The sequence below is a fragment of the Trachurus japonicus genome, chromosome 1, assembly GCF_045865225.1.
Source record: "Trachurus japonicus isolate A0001 chromosome 1, Traja_1.0".
Classification (NCBI taxonomy): domain Eukaryota; kingdom Metazoa; phylum Chordata; class Actinopteri; order Carangiformes; family Carangidae; genus Trachurus; species Trachurus japonicus.
In genome coordinates, this window is record NC_140907.1 from 7,184,733 (window position 1) to 7,203,965 (window position 19,233).

The 19,233-nt window shown below is 42.1% G+C and overlaps 1 protein-coding gene across 3 annotated transcripts in view; it reads left to right on the forward strand.

Moving 5' to 3' along the window:
* The window catches only part of LOC146991334 (protein Dok-7-like), a 34,128-nt gene that overhangs the window by 12,113 nt on the left and 2,782 nt on the right, over positions 1–19,233 (forward strand). The window contains exons 6-13 of one of the 3 annotated variants that reach the window (XM_085760413.1): positions 604–723; positions 6,094–6,204; positions 6,806–7,301; positions 7,377–7,761; positions 13,389–13,460; positions 14,558–14,606; positions 15,299–15,451; positions 18,441–18,665. In XM_085760413.1, coding sequence (XP_085616539.1) covers positions 604–723; positions 6,094–6,204; positions 6,806–7,301; positions 7,377–7,761; positions 13,389–13,460; positions 14,558–14,606; positions 15,299–15,451; positions 18,441–18,665 — 1,611 coding nt within the window. Of the gene's footprint in view, positions 1–603; positions 724–6,093; positions 6,205–6,805; positions 7,762–13,388; positions 13,461–14,557; positions 14,607–15,298; positions 15,452–18,440; positions 18,666–19,233 lie in introns of all 3 variants that reach the window. The other 2 variants (XM_085760263.1, XM_085760343.1) reach the window with 2 other exon arrangements.

Sequence of the window (19,233 nt, forward strand, 5' to 3'; positions counted from 1 at the left end):
CGACTCAAAAAAATACTATAAAATACATGAAGGCTAATGAGGCTAATAGGCCTCAATTAGATTTAATGTGCAGTGATGAATCAGGCCATAAAAAGAACAGTTTTTCAGCTTGAGGAGCTAAATAATGCTCCACTTTAAATGTAGTTGATGGGCACTTAATAAAATAAAGTAAAAATGTTAAGTTTAGTAGTGCAATGTTGTGCGAACAAAGATGATTTTTTTTGTTTTGAACTGAGTAAGAGCTGTCGTTGCAGTATCTCCACTATCTTTTGATGTTTCTTTCTTTCTTTTTTTTGTTAGCTTGTCTCATGTTTTTGCAGACTCCCACCTTTGTGTGGGCTTGATAGGAGAGAGGCGGATGAATTGATAGACCTTTTATGTAACCTTTAGAAGAAAAGGTTGTGGCTGGCTCAAAGAACAGCCGTGGCTCTACAGCAGCCTTCTCAACCTCGCCCAATATTGTTTGGCCTTCCTCAAAATGTAGTTTTTACTCAGTATTAGACATTTTATTTTGCCACTCGACTTACCGTTTTCTTAATTTTGCTACTTTACTGTATATCTGATGACATATGCTGTTTCCTTCTTCCCCATCTTTTCTTCCAGGGGCTGGTGTTTTCTTCCTGTCCTGCTCAGAAGGAGAGCAGATCAGTTTCCTGTTCGACTGCATCGTCAGGGGCATCAATCCCAGCAGGGCCCCACATGGCCTGCGACCTTCCCTGCCAGGTGAACACACTCACAAAACTTCAAACAGAATCAGGAGTTCACGAAAGAATCAAAGTGCAATGTATTCAGAAATTGTGGTATTCTACCTGGGATGTATCCACCGTAGTATTTGCGAAGGACATCCATTGTTGTGATCTGAAGTGATCAGCCGTGTTGGTATGTGGCTCTGTGACTTCCAAGAGAAAGGTTTACTGCCTGTTTAGTGTGCATGTTTAGCATTTGTGCCGGTGTCATGCTAACGGAAACAGCACATGCTTAAAACCCTGAGGGTCACCACGTGGATTTAGGGGTCACGCCTTTGTGTGTGACTTGTGTGCCGTTGTAACACACTGCTAATTTCACAGGCATTTCTAAGACCATGAATGTGGAGACAGACGGGTTCATGACAGTCAGAAAGAGTTGAACATGACACATGCAGAGGATGTGACAACTCTATGATACCTTTGAGGAGACATGGAGATAAACACTCTCCGCTGTGGGAATGTGCTCATACTGTGCACGCTCACATGCCTCAGGGTCTGTTTTTGGGTTTTGACATATGCACTTAAGTGAAACTGCTAAACATAAAGGTGGATGCCAACATGGAGGGAAACCTACACCTTCCCCCAGCTTGTATATGTTTTAATACTTCAACAGCTGACTATAGGAGAGAGACGTTTCAGCATCACTTACTGCCAGTGCTGAGTTACACCTCACACTTTCCCATAGTCTGTTATCTCTTGAATATAACAGTATCTGACGATTTTGACCTGCGCCTAGTTTTCCCCTCCATTAGATTTTGACTTTCCTGTCAAGTCAAATGTCTATAACATTATTTATTTATTGCTTCTCAGGGAGTTCTCTGGTGCAGAGGGACTCCAGAAACCCATCTCAAATGCCTGTCTTCTTAAACACACTGTGGGCTCGCTGCGTGTATCTAAACAGCGTGTGTGTAGTTGTGCAGTAGAACTCAAGCCCTTAACCTCAAGGTGACCTGTGGAGTTTTCCAAAGTCACATTAAAGCAGAAGTAAGCGATCCGGTCGTTTTGGCTAATGCTGCGTTCCAGGTAGGCTTTTGAAACCGTAAATTACAGCTTCAAGTCACGACTTACGACTTTGTAGCGTTCCAGACAACCCACTCGTGTTTTTCCGACCTGTTTTACCTGTGAAAGTCACTATAACGGCCACTCGTAACTTCTGACCGGTGAACTCGTACCAGATTGAACTGGTATGACTTCACAGGTCGGAAAAACACGAGTTACGAGTTTCCTTGAACGCACCATAACAGTCCTCGTCCCTACGTCACCACATTCACGGCGTCCCTTGGCTGCACACACAGCCCTGCATGCCGTTCTCTCTCCTCATTGGATAAAAACTGTAGGATACGATAAATGTTTTCTCCTCGGCTTACAGCAGAGCAGAGTGACTGACAGACCCGTGTTTCAGACCAAACACTCTATAGAAGTGATTGCTGTCGGAAGATACAACTATTTAAGACTTATATTAACACAAATATATCACTTACTTCTGCTTTAACTTTCACACTCGTGCACCTTGTGTAGATTGAAGAAAAGTGCTAAATGCTCTGGCAACATTGATTTATTTGAACATTTTTTGGTAACACTTTACTTGACGCCTATCTCTATAACACATTATAACCATACTTATAATGAGTTATAATGCAGTTATAGCACTGTATAACTATAGTTATTAGTCATAATGCTTCATAACAATAATCATAACACACTATAAAGAATTTTATCATGACTTATATGGTCAGGTATTATAATAGGTAATAATTGTTAGTAACTCGCTGACATTACCCACATCGATAATGCATTATAAATATAGTTATAATGTGATATAATTGGCTTATAAACGTGTATAACTATCATTATAAACACTCATAAATTATCATAAGGCTTTATAACAATAAGAATAACACATTATAGAGCATTATAACTCTATTATAATACTTGACCTTATAAGCCATTATAAAATGCTCTATGATGTGTTGATGCTTATTGTTATAAAGCCTTATGATCATTTTTGAGTGTTTATAACTACAGTGCTATACTGTAACTGCATTATTATTGTTATAGAGATAGGTGTCAAGTAAAGTGTTACCCATTTTTTATATTCCTTCTTTATCAACTCTTTTTCACATTTGTGTTTACCAGCCCGCTGGCTTCCCTGACATGTTGCTGTATTTCGTAGTGCATTACAGCCATACCATTGGCGGGAATGTATGTTGTGTCACCAGCATGCATCCTTGTACACCTGCAAACAAAATGGGCACCCAATCAGAAATAAAAAGCTCCACAGTGCCATTTCATGTCAAAAACTCCACAGGTGCACTGTGGGGTTTTCTTTTTTATGTGCTGTATATTTCACTGAAACACACTGTGTGTTTCCTTGACGTCCAACAAACATGCAACATTTCCTTCCATATAAAACATCTGAAATCCAATATTTTTCACATTTTGAAAAGTTGTTTTTCTGTTTTTGTGCCAGTGCTCTTCTCCTCCTTTGTGCTCCGTGCTGTTGCATGTAAAACCATTAAGAGGCATGTGTGTCTGTGCTTGCGTCCTTGTGCGATTGCACGAGACAAACACAACAGGTTTGACTCAGAGAAATGTCGCTCGCAGTAAGGTCAAAAAGTCCACAAGCGAACCTGAGCACTGAAGTTTTTCCTTTTTCCTGCTACATGTACAAAAAACATAATTGTGCTTTTTACTCCACCACACAGCTATAGGTTCTACTTTAAAGGGATAATTCAACATTTTGGCAAATTGGCCTATTGCCATAATCCCTATAGTCTTAAACCTAGTTTATGCTTCTGCGTAGCGTCGATGGCGTAGCTACTGTACGGCGTAGCTACTGTACAGCGTAGACCCTGTACGGCGTAGACCCTGTACGGCGTAGACCCAACGCTGTCGTTGAGCATTTGAAGTTCTGCGTCGAGGGAACGCGTTGCTTCCGGTCACAGTAAGCAATGGCAACTGAAAAACAAATGCTTTTATTCCAGATGTTGAAGCGCAGGCAACGAAGAAGACGTTTGCAGAGGTGATCCGTCCGACCAGTCGAGGCTGAACGGGTGAATTTACCACACTGACGTTCTGAGCGGACCAATCACAGTCCTTGCGGTTTGCGTCGTAGTCAGGATTTTTTGGAGGTGCGCGTCAGGCTACGGCTTAGGGTCTGCGTAGGGGTCCGCGGCTACGGCGTCGCCGCGACGCAGAAGCATAAACCAGGCTTTAGGAGTAGGTTTGTTACCTTTAATTGTCGGTGCAAGCTATTTTTAGAACGGCGGAGCAGAGCCGCGAGCTGCTCAGAGCTACACTACGGAGGCTAATGGGATTTCTTGGTTTCTCTCGTCAAACTCATCAAATACACAATCCAACAACTCCACAACGCTCTGGTGGACAAGTTGTGAGCTGCACATTCACCACGCTATGAGATAATAACGGAACGTTACAAGACTGAGTTATTTTCGAGGTAAATGCAGAGACTGCTTGCCGAAAAACTGCTCCCGATGGGAACACGCATCAGCGGTTTTGCATGAATTTCCCTCTAAAACAACTCTGTGTGGTAACGTTGTGTTATTATCTCATAGCGTGGTGAATGTGCAGCTCACAACTTGTCCACCAGAGCGTTTTGGAGTTGTTGGATTGTGTATTTGATGAGTTTGATGAGGGAAACCAAGAAATCCTATTAGCCTCCGTAGCGTAGCTCTGAGCAGCTCGCGGCTCTGCTCCGCCGTTCTAAAAATAGCTTACACCAACAATTAAAGGTAACGAACCTACTGCTATGACTATAGGGATTATGGCAATGGGCCAATTTTCCAAAATGTTGAACTATCCCTTTAATGTCATTAGTATTTACTATCAACCTATAGCTATGTATAGTGTTTAATTGACTTCATCTCAACCATCTTGTATAAAAATGCTTTGTATTTGTTCATACAATGCAATGGTTGAATATATGTTAAAATATAACAAAAACAACATAGCAGTGTATGGTTTATGTCTTGTATGTTGCAGCATTAATATGTAAAGGGGCCATTGGGCTGAATTAGACAGAGAACAACATGGCCAAACACTTGTGTGGGTGAGGAGAGTTGGTGGGAAAAAAAGCAGCATATGGGTTAAAAAATGATCAGAGTTGATTCCACTGTGAGCCAACTCATGTCAGCCCGCTCTGGGGCCCACTGTAACCCCGCGACATTCTGTGCTGTGAAGCACCTATAATTAGTGCAGACTAGCAACGTTAGCAAATGTTACCTGACACTTCACATAGCGTAGTGAAGAAACTTGGCATCTGCACATTAGCATTAGCTGCTGCAGTCCAGAGGCAGTGATCCAAGGGTTAGGTTGTTGACACCTATACACACAAACACCCTGACCCACTGCAGTGTGTGCACACCGGCAAATGCAAACCGTCAGACCTATACACTCAACCGCCTCTACAGCATGTATATATAGCAGGCATTAAGTGTGTAATTGGCAGGATTTTACAGTAAATTGATGTTTCAACAGACAGTGCAGGCGCCTATAACCTCCTTTGGGAGATGTTACATTTACAAGCTGCTCTGCCAGTTGGAAACACATATGTCAGACAGATGATGCATATAGTAGCACTGTTAAATCTTCTGCTTTGATGTTTGAACACAGACGCAGTTTCCTGGCTTGGTTTTGTGAGATGTGTATTTCTAAATGACATTGTAGTATACCAAAGTATGTGCTCTTTTCACCATATCTGCAGGGGATTCATTCAAATTTTAAAGACCATTTCAGATTATTGTAGTGCAATATTTTTTTATTTAGTTAATAACTTTAAAGTTTGTAGTGTATACAGTATTATTGATGATGGGATGGCCTGCTTTTCTTAGACTGCCTTCTACAGTAATCAATAGGTCAGGGGTTAATCCCCATCTCCTCCAGTCTGCATGTTAAGGCATCCCGTTCATGTGTGAGTGGGTAAATGTGGAAAGTATAGTGAAACTGAGAGGAGACTGGAAACGTGCTATTTAAGTGCAATCCAGTTCCCATAATTCCCCCATTTCATAGATTTTATAAACAACTTCCACAGAATTCAACAGCTGTGTTAAACAGCCCCCAGGAAAAACTATGTATTATCTCAAATGGGGATTTTGGTATTTGCTACTGTAATGCTTAAACTTATTACATCTATTCTTCAGCATATGAATCATGTATTAAACACATGTCCAGGGGACAGTGTGGTGTGAAATGTTGATATTAAACAGTAACAGTACGTACGTTAACCTTCAGAGCTTTTAGTATTAAACTCTGCCTACAGTGTAACAACTCAAGGAGGATCATTTCTACTGTGTGTGTAATGTCTCTGTATGTGTGTCATGTGTGTACACAGCGGATCCCAGCGCTGACCCCGTGTCAGCAGAGGAACGAATCAGTCAGGAGGCGTCAGAGCTGGAGAAAAGGCTGAGCATGTTGTCTCACTGCAGCCTGGCGAGCAGCACAGGTAGATGATTCTGTACACCTCACCTCTGGGTACACATGAGTATGTATGAGCAAGCAGCTCATGAGCACTCTGTAATGTATCTGAGCCAGGGAACGCTTTATCTCAGGGCCCCTCAGCACTTTGCTGTAAATGATGAATTTCTGACTCATCATTACGCTCATCTGTATGCTCGGCCTGGTGGACATTCTGTCCGCGTAAAGGCTTAATCACTGCTCTGTGTTTATGAAGACATTCAGGGCAAGTTTTTGTCACTTATTTTCTATTATGTGAATATATTATTCAGAGGTGTGAAACTCAGTGTAGTCAGAGGGTCATGATTCACTGTTAGCTGATTAACTCTAAAGCTCAGAGAGAGTGAGGGAAAGTAAAAAACTTAATTTCAGTCCTCACTTTATAGAAACACCTGTGGGCGACCAGAAATGAGAACAGTCGACTGGAAACTGGTTCCATAGGGTCATGGAGTTTTGTACCCAGAGCCAAATTAAAAACATGATTTATTCATAATAAATTAAACGTTCTGAAATGACAGTTGAACTTTCTGGTTGGTGTTAAAGGATGAATACATTTAAAATGTTTGAAGCTCTGTTTCTTTCTTCTTTAGCCTCCACTTACAGCTGCAGCACGTCTGTTGCTGGGGACGACCGCAGCAGCATCTCCAGCTCTTCCTCCAGCCAATCGGACACGAGCTACGGGAGCAGACTCACGTTTAGGATGGAGCCGCTAGCGAGACCGCACCTCTCCAACGAGACGGCGTCCAGCTCCTCCACGCTGAAGGCCCTGACCGGCTCGGATGACCGGCTCTACGCTGCCGTGATGGGAGGCCCCGGGCCCCGACCCTCCTCCGCCCAGCCCCATCACCGCGGTCTCCATGACAGCGGGCGGCAGAGCTCCTTAGACAGCGGGATCGGGATAGCGGCGGGCAGCCAGTCGTCTTACTCCGGGAGCTGCTCCTCGTGTACGGGAAGTCTGGACACGGCCAGCCAGGGAGGAGGAGAAGAGTTTGGCTCTGTGGCTAGCCTCCCTGCTCCTCCTCCTTCTTCACCTCCCTCTGCTCTCCCCCCCTCCTCTCCTCCTCCTCCTCCTCCTTCTTCACCTCCCTCTGCTCTTCTCCCCTCCTCTCCTCCTCCTCCTCCCCCTCCTGCTTCTCCTTCTCCTTCTCCTTTTCCGTCCACACCTACCCCAGAGTACACTTCTGCTGCCTCCTCTGGCTCGTGTGCCTCCAGGTCGAGCTCTAGTGCATCTCATCACGGGCACGGTGAGGAGTACCAGATGCCCAGCCTGCTCAGACTGTGGTACGACACCCCCAGAAGTCTCCTCCAGACCCTGTCTTTTAGGAGAACATCGGCCCAGGTAGCTCCCCCCGAGCCGGGCCGAGGCAGCAGGAGCAGCGTGGACGGGGGGAGCAGCAGCCCCACGCTGCCCCGGCCTCAGCGCCAGGCCATGATGCAGCGGGCGCATTCCTGGGGCAGTGAGAGGGCGCCCTCTGTGGACAGCGAGGGGAGGTCCACGCCCAGACCCCTGATGGTACCTGAAGGCCTGCTTTGTGAGGAAACACAGGTACTGACACTGCTCACACCATATTCTGTGAGAGCAAAAACCAAGACACATTCCTATCAACTTGATTCTACTTGTTGACATGGCAATAAACTTTTTTTGAATCTTGAATCTTTTGAATCCACCTTTTTCCGAACGTCAAAAAAGTAAGCCTTTAATTTTCTTCTTTAGACATTTCTTAAGATCTTTCTTAAGAACATATTGGTGAATCCGGCCCCAGGTTTGCTCTTCCGGTGGAGTTGAATGTTTACGTTTCCATGGTTTCAGTAGTTTTTTTTTTTTTCATTGAAAATCTGTGAAACGCATGGATCATCACGCCAGCTTTTAACAATGGGTATCACACAAATGGACATCCATTGTTAAAAGCCAGCATTAATAGATCCATGCGTTACCGCAACTACTGTATGACAGCTAGTGAAGCCATGGAAACGTAAACATACAATTCCACCAGAAGAGCAAAACCGACTTCCATTTTTGACGTTTGGAAACTTGCGGATAAGAAATCAATAAACTGGCCAACCAGCCAATGAGAGTGTAGCACATCAGAGAGACATTGTCATGTTTTCTGACTCACCTGGATCACAGAGGTTATACTTACGCTACTCACAAAAAGTTACAGTAGGGATGTTTGGATTTGGATTACATTTCAGAATGCACCTAAAATGCACTATAACCTTTACAGGTGAACTTAATTTAACCTTCTCTAAACTTTGGAATGCACATGTGCAATTGTTCAATGTTTCAGTACTAATTGAATAACACGCTGTTCTCTAACAAGGTGATTAAAGGTGTACAGAACTGGCCGTTTGTCCGGTTTGTTGCGCCGAGTTGTCACGAGCTGCAACACGAGTTTACCTGAGTAAGGAAAACGAATTTGATTGGTCGTTATCGAGCAGGCGGGATATTCAAAGCTTGGGGCGAGACCGAGCTCTCTGTGTGTGTGTGTGTGTGTGTCTCAGACGTTTGAATGACGGATGACGGATCCAATATCAGTGGCTGGTGAATCGTGTAGAGGCTGACGTATAATCTGTGTGCCTGCATTATCCAATGCGAAAAAAAATACCACACTTTCATCCCGGATTTACTCAAAAATAGAATTTTGCACAGAGTTTGGCCTACATCGTCTGATAGATGAGTTATTACACTAATTTTATGACCCAGAGTGGGCTCAAATTCAATTTTCTTTTCTGTACACCTTTAACCACAAAAATCACAAGCACCGTCTGATTTAGTGGTTCAGTTGTCATTGAACCACTAAGTGTTCTGGTTCAATGACAGTTTGTATAGAGTCCTCTTCTCTCTCAATCTCCTCTCCACCATGTTCACATTTTGACATCATGAGACCAAGACACAACACTTTGACCAAACTGATCAAGTTACTGAGACATTGAGATTTTTGTTGTGCTACAGCACTATGGTGTTAGCTTTTATTTGAGATAAAGACATGACCATTGCATCCTTCTACTTAAAAGGCTTTCATGATAGAATAACACTGTAACATGAACTTTTTATAGGGATATTCTTGTCAAATATCCCTAACTTTTTGTGAGCACTGTATTTCCCTTGGCCTCTATTAAAAGGAGCAGAGAAAATCTTCTTCTAGTATTTATAATTCTGCAGTCTAATTGCCCTGAGGAGACTTGGTTAATTACATTATATTACAGTAAAATCCAAGAAAATATAAACAGTGATTATGTCATCGAAGCTCAACACTATAGAGAAATCTTCAAGTTCTCTAGGACTTTTGTTTTCATACCAACATTTGCATTGAGTAATGAAATGAAACAAAATGTTTGCAGATGATTATGCTAATCACTTATTCAAACTCTTGGGTTTGCTCCCACAGATGCTAATCTCTCTTTAATGCGTCTGTTGGAATCTATTAAGCCCACGGTCGTATTTTTTTCATTCTTGTGCTAATAAAAAGGGGGATTTTATGTAACGATCCCTTGTGCTCATAACAAGGACGAACTCCTTGGTGGAGCTGTGGTTTGGTTATGAGGGATGAGAAAAAGAGCCAGAGCTGCTAGTGATATCGCTGATGTTACTGAGTTAGAGCCTGCTGTCACAGACGCTTTGCTGAATTAGAGTCAAGAGACCACAGTCAGACATTTACATTTACATTTGTCTGACGAGTCACAAATGAAGGACTTCAGTGAAATGTCAGCGCAGTCGGAATTCTAGTGTAACTGAGGACGACAAAAGCAAGGAGACTGTACAAGAAGTGTACCAAAAGTGCATTTAAGTGCAGTTTAGGCATGTTAGGGGTTTAGGAAAGGGGTTGCTCTTGGAAGAGTGGGGCTCCAGCTCTGATAGGACAAGGTAGTAAAGCACAGACCAGAACAACCTGGACTGAGATGGTCCTGTGTGCAGAGATGGGAACATGGCAGAACCATTAGCTCAGAGCTACGCTACGGAGGCTAATGGGATTTCTTGGTTTCCCTCATCAAACTCATCAAATACACAATCAACTCCAAAACGCTCTTGTGGATAAATTGTGACCTGCACATTCACCACGCTATGAGATAATAACGGAACGTTACGAGATGGAGTTGTTTTTGAGGTAAATTCATGCAAAACCGCTGATGCACGATGAGTTCGATGAGGGAAACCAAGAAATTCCATGAGCCTCCGTAGCGTAGCTTTGAGCAGCTCGCGGCTCTGCTTCGCTGTTCTAAAAACAGCTTGCACCGACAATTAAAGGTAACGAACCTACTCCTAAAACTATAGGGATTATGGGAATGGGTCAATTTGCCAAAATTTTGAACTATCCCTTTAAGTTTCTATGCAGTAAAGAACAAAGCAGCACGATGGAGAGACAGATGCACTGTTGTCGTCGGAGGAGAGCTGGTCATTAAACATGACACCCAGGTTCCTTTGACCTTTGTTGGGGTCAGAGATAAAGCAATGAAGACTGACTGACTGGGCTGGCAGGGAGTTCAGTCTGAGAGGTTGAGCTGAAGGTGGCGTTCTTTTATACATGTGGACATATCAGAGAGATCCACTCACACCCACTCACAGACAGTGGGGTCATCTGGTGAGAAACCATAGCTAGCGAGGTGTGTCTGCATCGCAGTGACATGAGATAAGTGGTGTTTATGGCAAAGAGCAGAAGTCCCAGAACTGATCCTTGAGGAGGACTTTGTTAGTTTTACACCATTTGACTTTTATCAAGGAAAATGTTTGATTAAAAGAAATCTCAACGTTTATAATGATACTGAATAGAGCACTCAGACAGCACTTCACATGCTCTTCACAGTAGTCACAAGGCCCACGTTCAAAGGGGGCAGAACATAGAAACAGGGGATGAGTGTATACTGAGCAGCTGAGAACCTGCTGCAGCTCAGTGTCTCAGTATAAACACAATGACAGGAACATAATCGCTCTGCAAATGTTGGTTCAGTGAAGCTTGTTTGTTTTTTGTCGCTAATGCCAGAGATGTGGGTTTACCTTGGTGGTAGTTTGTGTCTGTGGGCCAGAGTGTAAATTGTACTACATTTGCGTGGTGTGTTTAAAGTCATACTTTTCTAATGCACTTTTCTTCTGTTTGCCCTTTGAAGTCATTTTAACTTTTGCCCTCTTTGTACAATTCTGCAGTGTTTGCTACTGATGCACCAGTAGTTCAAGCAGCAATTATCTGCCCTTTTCACACACGCACACACACATACACACACTGCTACTTGCTATTCAGCCTAATGAGTCACTTGGGTGGCTAGCTTTGTAATTGTGATTTACAGTAGTCGATGCCTTAAAGGCTCATGTAAAGGATGATAACACTGCAAAATGCTGAGCAGGGCTCAGCACAGGGGCAGAACAGCAGCAATGTTATAATTTCTCTATAAAACAGACTGTGACTCAAACCAGCGATCATCAGCATTGTACATCATTACAAGTACACCATAATAGTTTCATGAGAAAAACCTTTTTTTTTTTTTTTTTGGCAATTTACTCAATTACACAGACACTAAACTTTTATATATTAAAACTTAACCAATCTGCTCATTTCCTAAACAATGGGCTTTATGCACAGCTCCACTACTTCCTGAAATAAAGGAGTTGGCTTATTTCAGGAAGTAGTGCATAAAGCCCATTGATAGATGATTATCACACATCATTCACAAATTGTATTTGAATGGAAGAATTTAAATGTTACAATTTGCCACAACCCCACTGGGACAGTTGCACCATATTAAAAATACATTAAATTTTACAAATCATCTTTGTCAGAGTTGGTGACAATTTATTACTGTACATGATCTAATTAGTCAAATGTCACAAATTATTGGAATTTTCTTTTTTTTAACCAAGAAATCTGGAAATTAGGGTCTGGAAAAAGTATGGAACAAAAGAAGAGATGTTGAAACACACTGTTGTGTGGTCTGTTGAGTTGTGTAGCTCTGTATGAGCCATGACAGAGCATCATGAAAGTAACTGAGCCTGTGCAGCGCGAGCCACTGCAGCATGTTTTGGATTTGTTGCAACTGTCCCCTACTGCGTTAGCATGGCATGATGTGATGATGGCATCACAGCATGCCTCCACAGTCAGACCGGTTTAGTCTCTGGTCCAAGTGACTTTGGACGTCTTTGGTTTGAAACCCAGAGGGCGTGGAGACACAGCAAGATAAGATTCAAACACACACGTTGAATCAAGGCCAGGTTTTTCTGAGTGTGAGGTGACAGAGCCCCCCGCTGAGTGCCCTTAACCACAAATATAGGAAAACAGCAATTGTAAAAAAAAAAAAAAATTAAATAAAAAAATAAAGCAGTTGTGGGTTTCCATCAGAAACCTGTCTGGAGCCGGTGTTGTTTTCCCTTTGATACTTTGGTCTGAAAAGCTCTCAGAGGAGACTGCTCCACATTGTGTCTAATTAATTTTCTGATGGGTTGTGAAAAGTGCTTCCCCCTTGTAGCGGGGAGAGTATCATCAGAGCTGGAGAGGGAGCAGCATGTCTTGTGATTTCTGACAGCTTGTGTAGGAGTGTGTGCGTGTGTGTGTGCGCATGTGCGAACTCATTATATGTGTGCGCTGGCAAGAGGGAGAGCAAAAGGGGACAGAGAAAGTTAACGAGTAGTGATGAAACCCACAGAAACCCTGCGAGGGGAGAATCCTGTGGTATGTAGCACAAATGAGATTCCTTTATTCATCATTCCTCAGCTGTGAAGTGTCAGCAGTTCACTGTGGCAAAGGAGACGTACCTTTCACGTTGGATAATGAGACGCCGTCCGATATCACACGTTGTATTATGTCCACTGAAACAGACAGCGTGACGGATAATGTTCCTGTCATGGTAATAGCTGCTGTGGGCAGGAGAAAATGTAAAACTGGGACACATCAGAGATTTGTCATGTCTGCGCCGGCCGCCCCTTTGTCTCCTGTCTGCCACCTCTTAAGACGCCAGCTCTGTCCTCTCGGCTCTTCATCACCCTGTTTTCTCTCTCTCATGCCCTCGCCCACTGCCCTTTCTTTCTCTTATCAGACCTCTCTGCCCACCGCTGCTCCGGATTTCTTCCTCTTCCACCAGTCTGAAAAGTTGCTGTTTTCACTCTTAACCTGTAATAATCCCTGAATGTTGCAGTGAAAACCAATTAACCCTACCCCGACAGTAACCTCTCCTGTCTCCCCACCCAAGCGCAATCATGGTTCAGACAACTACATCACACCAGAGCAGTGGCGGTCAGCGAGGAACAGATGCTTCACTCAGGTGAGATTTTTATCAGCCTGTTTTACGACCAGGGACACCAGAGAGGAGACAGAGCACACTCTTCCTCCTGCAAATGAAAACCTGAACTCATAAGAAATAGATCAAGTGATGTACAAACACACTGTTTAAAACTAAAAGTAAAAGAGTCCTGTACAAGACGCATTAAAGATGCAATAAACAGTCCATTCACCAACTAAATCACAACTTCCAAACCCTCCAAATACTACTTATTCATGGCAACCCACATTCCAAGATGCAGATCTAATACACCTGACTATGTGCAGTATGGGGATAAATGCTGTATAATCAAATTGAATTAAGACTGTCCATGCAAAATTGATGCCATGTTGTGCACATCAGGTATGTGTTAAAGGGATAGTTCCACATTTTGGCAAATGTGCCCATTGCCATAATCCCTATGGTTTTAGGAATAGGTTTGTTACCTTTATTGTCGGTGCAAGCTATTTTTAGAACGGCGGAGCAGAGCCGCAAGCTGCTCAGAGCTACGCTACGGAGGCTCATGGGATTTCTTGGCTTCCTTCATCAAACTCATCAAATACACAATCCAACAACTCCAAAACGCTCTGGTGGACAAGTTGTGACCTGCACATTCACCACGCTATGAGATAATAATGGAACGTTACAAGACGGAGTTGTTTTCGAGGTAAATTCATGCAAAACTGCTGATGCATCTTGTAACATACTATCTCATAGTGTGGTGAATGTGCAGGTCACAACTTGTCCACAAAAGCATTTTGGAGTCGTTGGATTGTGTATTTGATGAGTTTGATTAGGGAAACCAAGAAATTCCATTAGTCTCCATAGCGTAGCTCTGAGCAGCTCGCGGCTCTGCTCCGCCGTTCTAAAAATAGCTTGCACCGACAATTAAAGGTATGAACCTACTGCTAAAACTATAGGAATTATGGCAATGGGCCAATTTGCCGAAATGTTGAACTATCCCTTTAAAATATGAAGTGTTGCCATGTCAGCTACATTGCAGGTTTTGGAATAAAACACCTACATAATTTTAGTAAACTGTACTTAAGTGTTTCAATATAAAATCTTTGAAATAATGTAGCTGTGCTTCACTTCCCTAGGTTGTCAACTCACCACCAGCCGGCCTTTCACCTTCTGCTGATACACAAGGTGTGTTTGTGAATGCAACGTTGTGCTTATATGATTAGTCCAACTGTGACATACCCGGTACCTGAACATTTCTCCTTCATGCTACTTTATAGCATCCGCTGCATTTATTTGGCAGCTGTAGGTAATTTAAAAGTAGAATTGAATAAAATGATGCAGTGTTAAAGATGAAACCGTCAGATGACATAAAAGACAGTTGGATCTGTGCTGCGTACGTGTTTATGTATGAGTAACTGTCAAATAACGTCAAACACTGACAAGGGCCATTATGCTTCATGATGAGTCATTTATTTCTGAGATTCAAAATTTACATTTAGCTAATAATGAACCAGGAGAACTAAATGTCCCAGGCTTTGTTCTAGTCTCCAGTTTTCTTGGTTTTTCAATGGTCTTTTACTTAAACCCACTGTCGGCTTTCTGTGATGTAACCGTCGCTGTGGTTTGCTGATGACGGGTTTTAAGAAAAGCTGAAAGCTCGAGACTGGAACAAAGCCTCTAACCTCACTCCTCCTTGCTCTGAATATTTACATATTGTTTTGTTTTTTTAACTCAAGTGCAATTTATAATGAAGAACTTTCTTGCTTTGCAGTGTTCACACATTGTTGAGTCACTACTCTGAAGTCAAGCCGTTGCTGGTCTTTTGCTGTGCGACTGAGTTTGAAGTGAAACGTGTCTGAACCTCCTGTGCTTCTCAGATTCTCCTCTGAGCGTGAGGGAGGAACACGAGGACTGTGTGGACGGTGGCACCAAGCTGGCAGGTCTGAAGAAGTCCTCGCCCTCTCGGCCTCCATCTGCCCCTCCTCCTCCACCCACCACACTCAGCATGTACAGGCCAGCGTCAGCCGCTGGTACGATGATTAATAATTCACTTCTGATCAATTATTACCAATGGTTTACAGGTGTTTTTTTTTCTTTTTACAGTTATTCTAAATTGCTAAAACATTGAAATCGCATTCAAATACAAAGCCCCTGCTGACTGGAATAATCTCCCTGGTTCAATTAGGTCCATATCCTCTTTTCATCTTTTTAAAGCATCATTGCTTACCTACCTTCAGACACCTTGCTCCTGTCTGTGATGTAAGGTCCCTTTGACATGAAGTGTAACTAATCAAATCAACTACTGTATTTATTTTTATTTTTACTAGTGTTGTATGGGGGGAGTCAGGATCGATAGAGCATTGTAGTGTATGAGTGTGTGTGAATGGGCGTCTGTGTCTCTATATTGTATCATGTGTTTGTTCTTTTTTTGTTTGTTTGTTTGTTGTTTTTGTTTTTTTGTCTGTTTGTTTGTTCTGCTTACTTTCTTTGTATGTTACAATGTACTATGTATGTTTGTATTTCCGTTGATAATATGGACCCCCTCGAAAATGAGATGGCACATCTCAAGGGGCTATCCTGTAAAATAAAGTCAAAAGTCAAAAATAAAAAGTCAAAATCTATTGTCTGAACAAAATCCTCAGTGACCTGAACCTATTGAATGTATAAATCACTCTGACTAAAACAGTTTTCATTTCACAGAACTCATTTAGTTTAAACAAAATTGCACTGAAACACACTGAGCTCTGATACACTCCTGGTGCATAATGGTGATGAGCACATTGCAGAAGTTTGACGCAGTTGCAACTGTTCACTACTGCTAATGTGATGATGACACCAGGTTGATGAAGGCTGAAGTTTGAAAGAAACAATGGAGGAAAGATAATCTGAGAAATGGAAGAGGGGGAGGAACCAGAGGAGGAACTGTCATTTCAGACCAACTGTTTGAGACCATGTGTTTTTCTTGATGAAAAGACAGTGAGGGATGACAGCGCTGTGTGGTAACCAGAGAGCAGAACTGCTGTACATATGCATAGGCAGTGGCAGGCAAAGGTTTGGGAACCCCTGGTCAAATGTTCTGTTAATGTGAACAGTTCAGCAGGTGGAAGATGAAATGATCTCCAAAAGTTGCAGAAGACACATTCCCTTTACATTTTAAACATTTAATTATACTTTTTATTTTCATCTTTTACATTTTTAAAATGACAGAAAATGAAAAGGGCCCACAGCAAAGGTTTGGCCACCTTGCATAGTTAATACCTAGTAGTAGTCCAGTCATTTTATGAGAAAAGGTTAAACAAATTGCAACAGAAGCAAACTCATCTGATTTTGTATCCTCAGCATGTCCTGAGTGAGGGAAAAAAAGCCCCGAAGAATCCCATTAGGGGAAAGTTTAGAAAAACACCCAAACATATCCCATTCATACGTATATAAAAAAAAATGTTCACGTGAATAGGGTAAAATTTTTAACCTTTAGATATCTCCATGAAAATTACTGAGTTGATTACTTATATTAAGACAAACAAAAAATGTATTACAAGTTTTTTGAAATTCTTTGTTAACATGAGCAAATTTGCATAAATTTGCATAAATTCCACCGTTTTGACGGCACATGTATATATGAAGTTGCTGTGGTGGTACCGGCATGAAAATTGGAATGAGTTGACTCCATCGGTCAACCGACAAGTTGACCACTTTAAATTTCAAGATGACTGCAATTTTTCAAGACATCCCTTAACCCTTAGTAGAGCAGGTATGACATGCTCCGTCTCTATTAATGCTCATGGGTAGCCTAAATTGGTTCCATTCCTTTTTTAACTGTAATATCATATTACAGTTAAAAAATGTCTTGTTCAATCTTGTTAACATATTATATGTTAACAAGATTGAACAAGACATTTGAACAAGACATTTTCACCTGCTCTACTCAATGTTTAGATCAGGTGCTGTATGTGTGCAAATTAGCCATACGTAATTGGATTATGCACTGTTTGCTCATGTCATACCTGCTCTACTAAGGATGTGGCTGTCTGCAGTTATCTTGAAATTTAAAGTGGTCAACTTGTCGGTTGACCGATGGAGTCAACTCATTCCAATTTTCATGCCGGTACCACCACAGCAACTTCATATATATACATGTGCCGTCAAAACGTTGGAATTTATGCAAATTTATACACATTTATGCAAATTTGCTCATGTTAACAAAGAATTTCAAAAAACTTGTTATACATTTTTTGTTTGTCTTAATATAAGTAATCAACTCAGTAATTTTCATGGAGATATCTAAAGGTTAAAAATGTTACCCTATTCACGTGAAAACATTTTTTTATATGCGTATGAATGGGATATGTTTGGGTGTTTTTCTAAACTTTCCCCTAATGGGATTCTTCGGGGCTTTTTTTCCCTCACTCAGGACATGCTGAGGATACAAAATCAGTTGAGTTTGCTTCTGTTGCAATTTGTTTACCGTTGACCCCTTTTTTGGCCTAAAATTACTGGACTATAGTCCCCCCCCCCCCCCTTTGGAAACTGTAGTGTGTTAATAGTAAATATCTTGTCTGACAAAGTTATCTGAGAGCTCAACTCTCCTGGGTTTCCCATTCTTTTGCAGGCTGCTGCTTTGTTTCCCTTTTTCACTCTAAAATTGTAGAAAACAAACTTAATACACTGATATTGCTTAAACTATTGAAAAAGAGTAACTTTATGCCTATCAGCCTTATGGAGATCATTTGCTGAACTGTTCACATTAACAGACATTTTGACTAGGGGTGCCCAAACTTTTGCATTTTACATATATACCCGTATGTGAGTATATCGTCTATATACACCAGTAGGCCTACTGTTTTTAACTTTGATTGGCTGTATGTATGATCTGAAAACATTTTGAAAACATTTAGATTTTCAGGTGTGGTTGAGTATCTGTGAGAAACTGTGATCAGCGGTGACTTTCTGATGACATATTGACACTTCATTGCTCTGTGCAGCCTCTTTAATGCCTCTGCTTTTGGTTTTTCCCCTCAGGTGCGATCCAGTCTCCCCATGACGCCTCTCTGTCTGTGTTCCTGGAAGCTGGGCTCCACAGTGACAGCACTATTAATTATGTCAACATCCCCATTAGCCCCCTGCTGGCTAAAACCAACAAGGAGCTCCTGTACACGGAGCTGGAGCTGCAGGAGCCTGGCTCAGCCCCGGCCTCCAGTCCACACGGTGCTGTCAGAGGTAACACTTTGCAACTCTGCAGACTCAGTAAGAACACCAAGCTGTAAACGGCCATCTTGGATCTCTGTCTGTCTTTTTCCTGGCACTTTCTTCCATCTATGACCTCTCTGATAACTGCTTAATGTCAGCGTTCTCATCCCTTCTTTCTACCACACATAGGCTTAATGCATTATCAGCAGATTTAATGATTATCAGTATCTCTATGTGTGGTAGAAGTCAGGAGACACTGCACATTAATGGAAGTTATTAAACAGAGACACCTCAAAGTTAAAAGAATGTTTTCTGATGCTTTGCCAGCAAGGTATGTTTTAACATTTTGGCAAATTCGCCAATTGCCATAATCCCTACAATCATAGGGGTAGGTTCATTACCTTTAATTGTTGGTGCAAGCTGTTTTTACATCCGCAGGGCAGACGTGAGCTCTGCACGGCATGCGGTATTTCTTTGTTTCCCTCATCAAACTCATCAAATACACAATCCAACAACTACAAAACGCTCTGACCTGCACATTCACCACGCTATGAAAAAATAATGGAACATTACGAAACAGAGTTGTTTTCGAGATAAATACGTAACCGGCAGCTCGGCAGAGTGA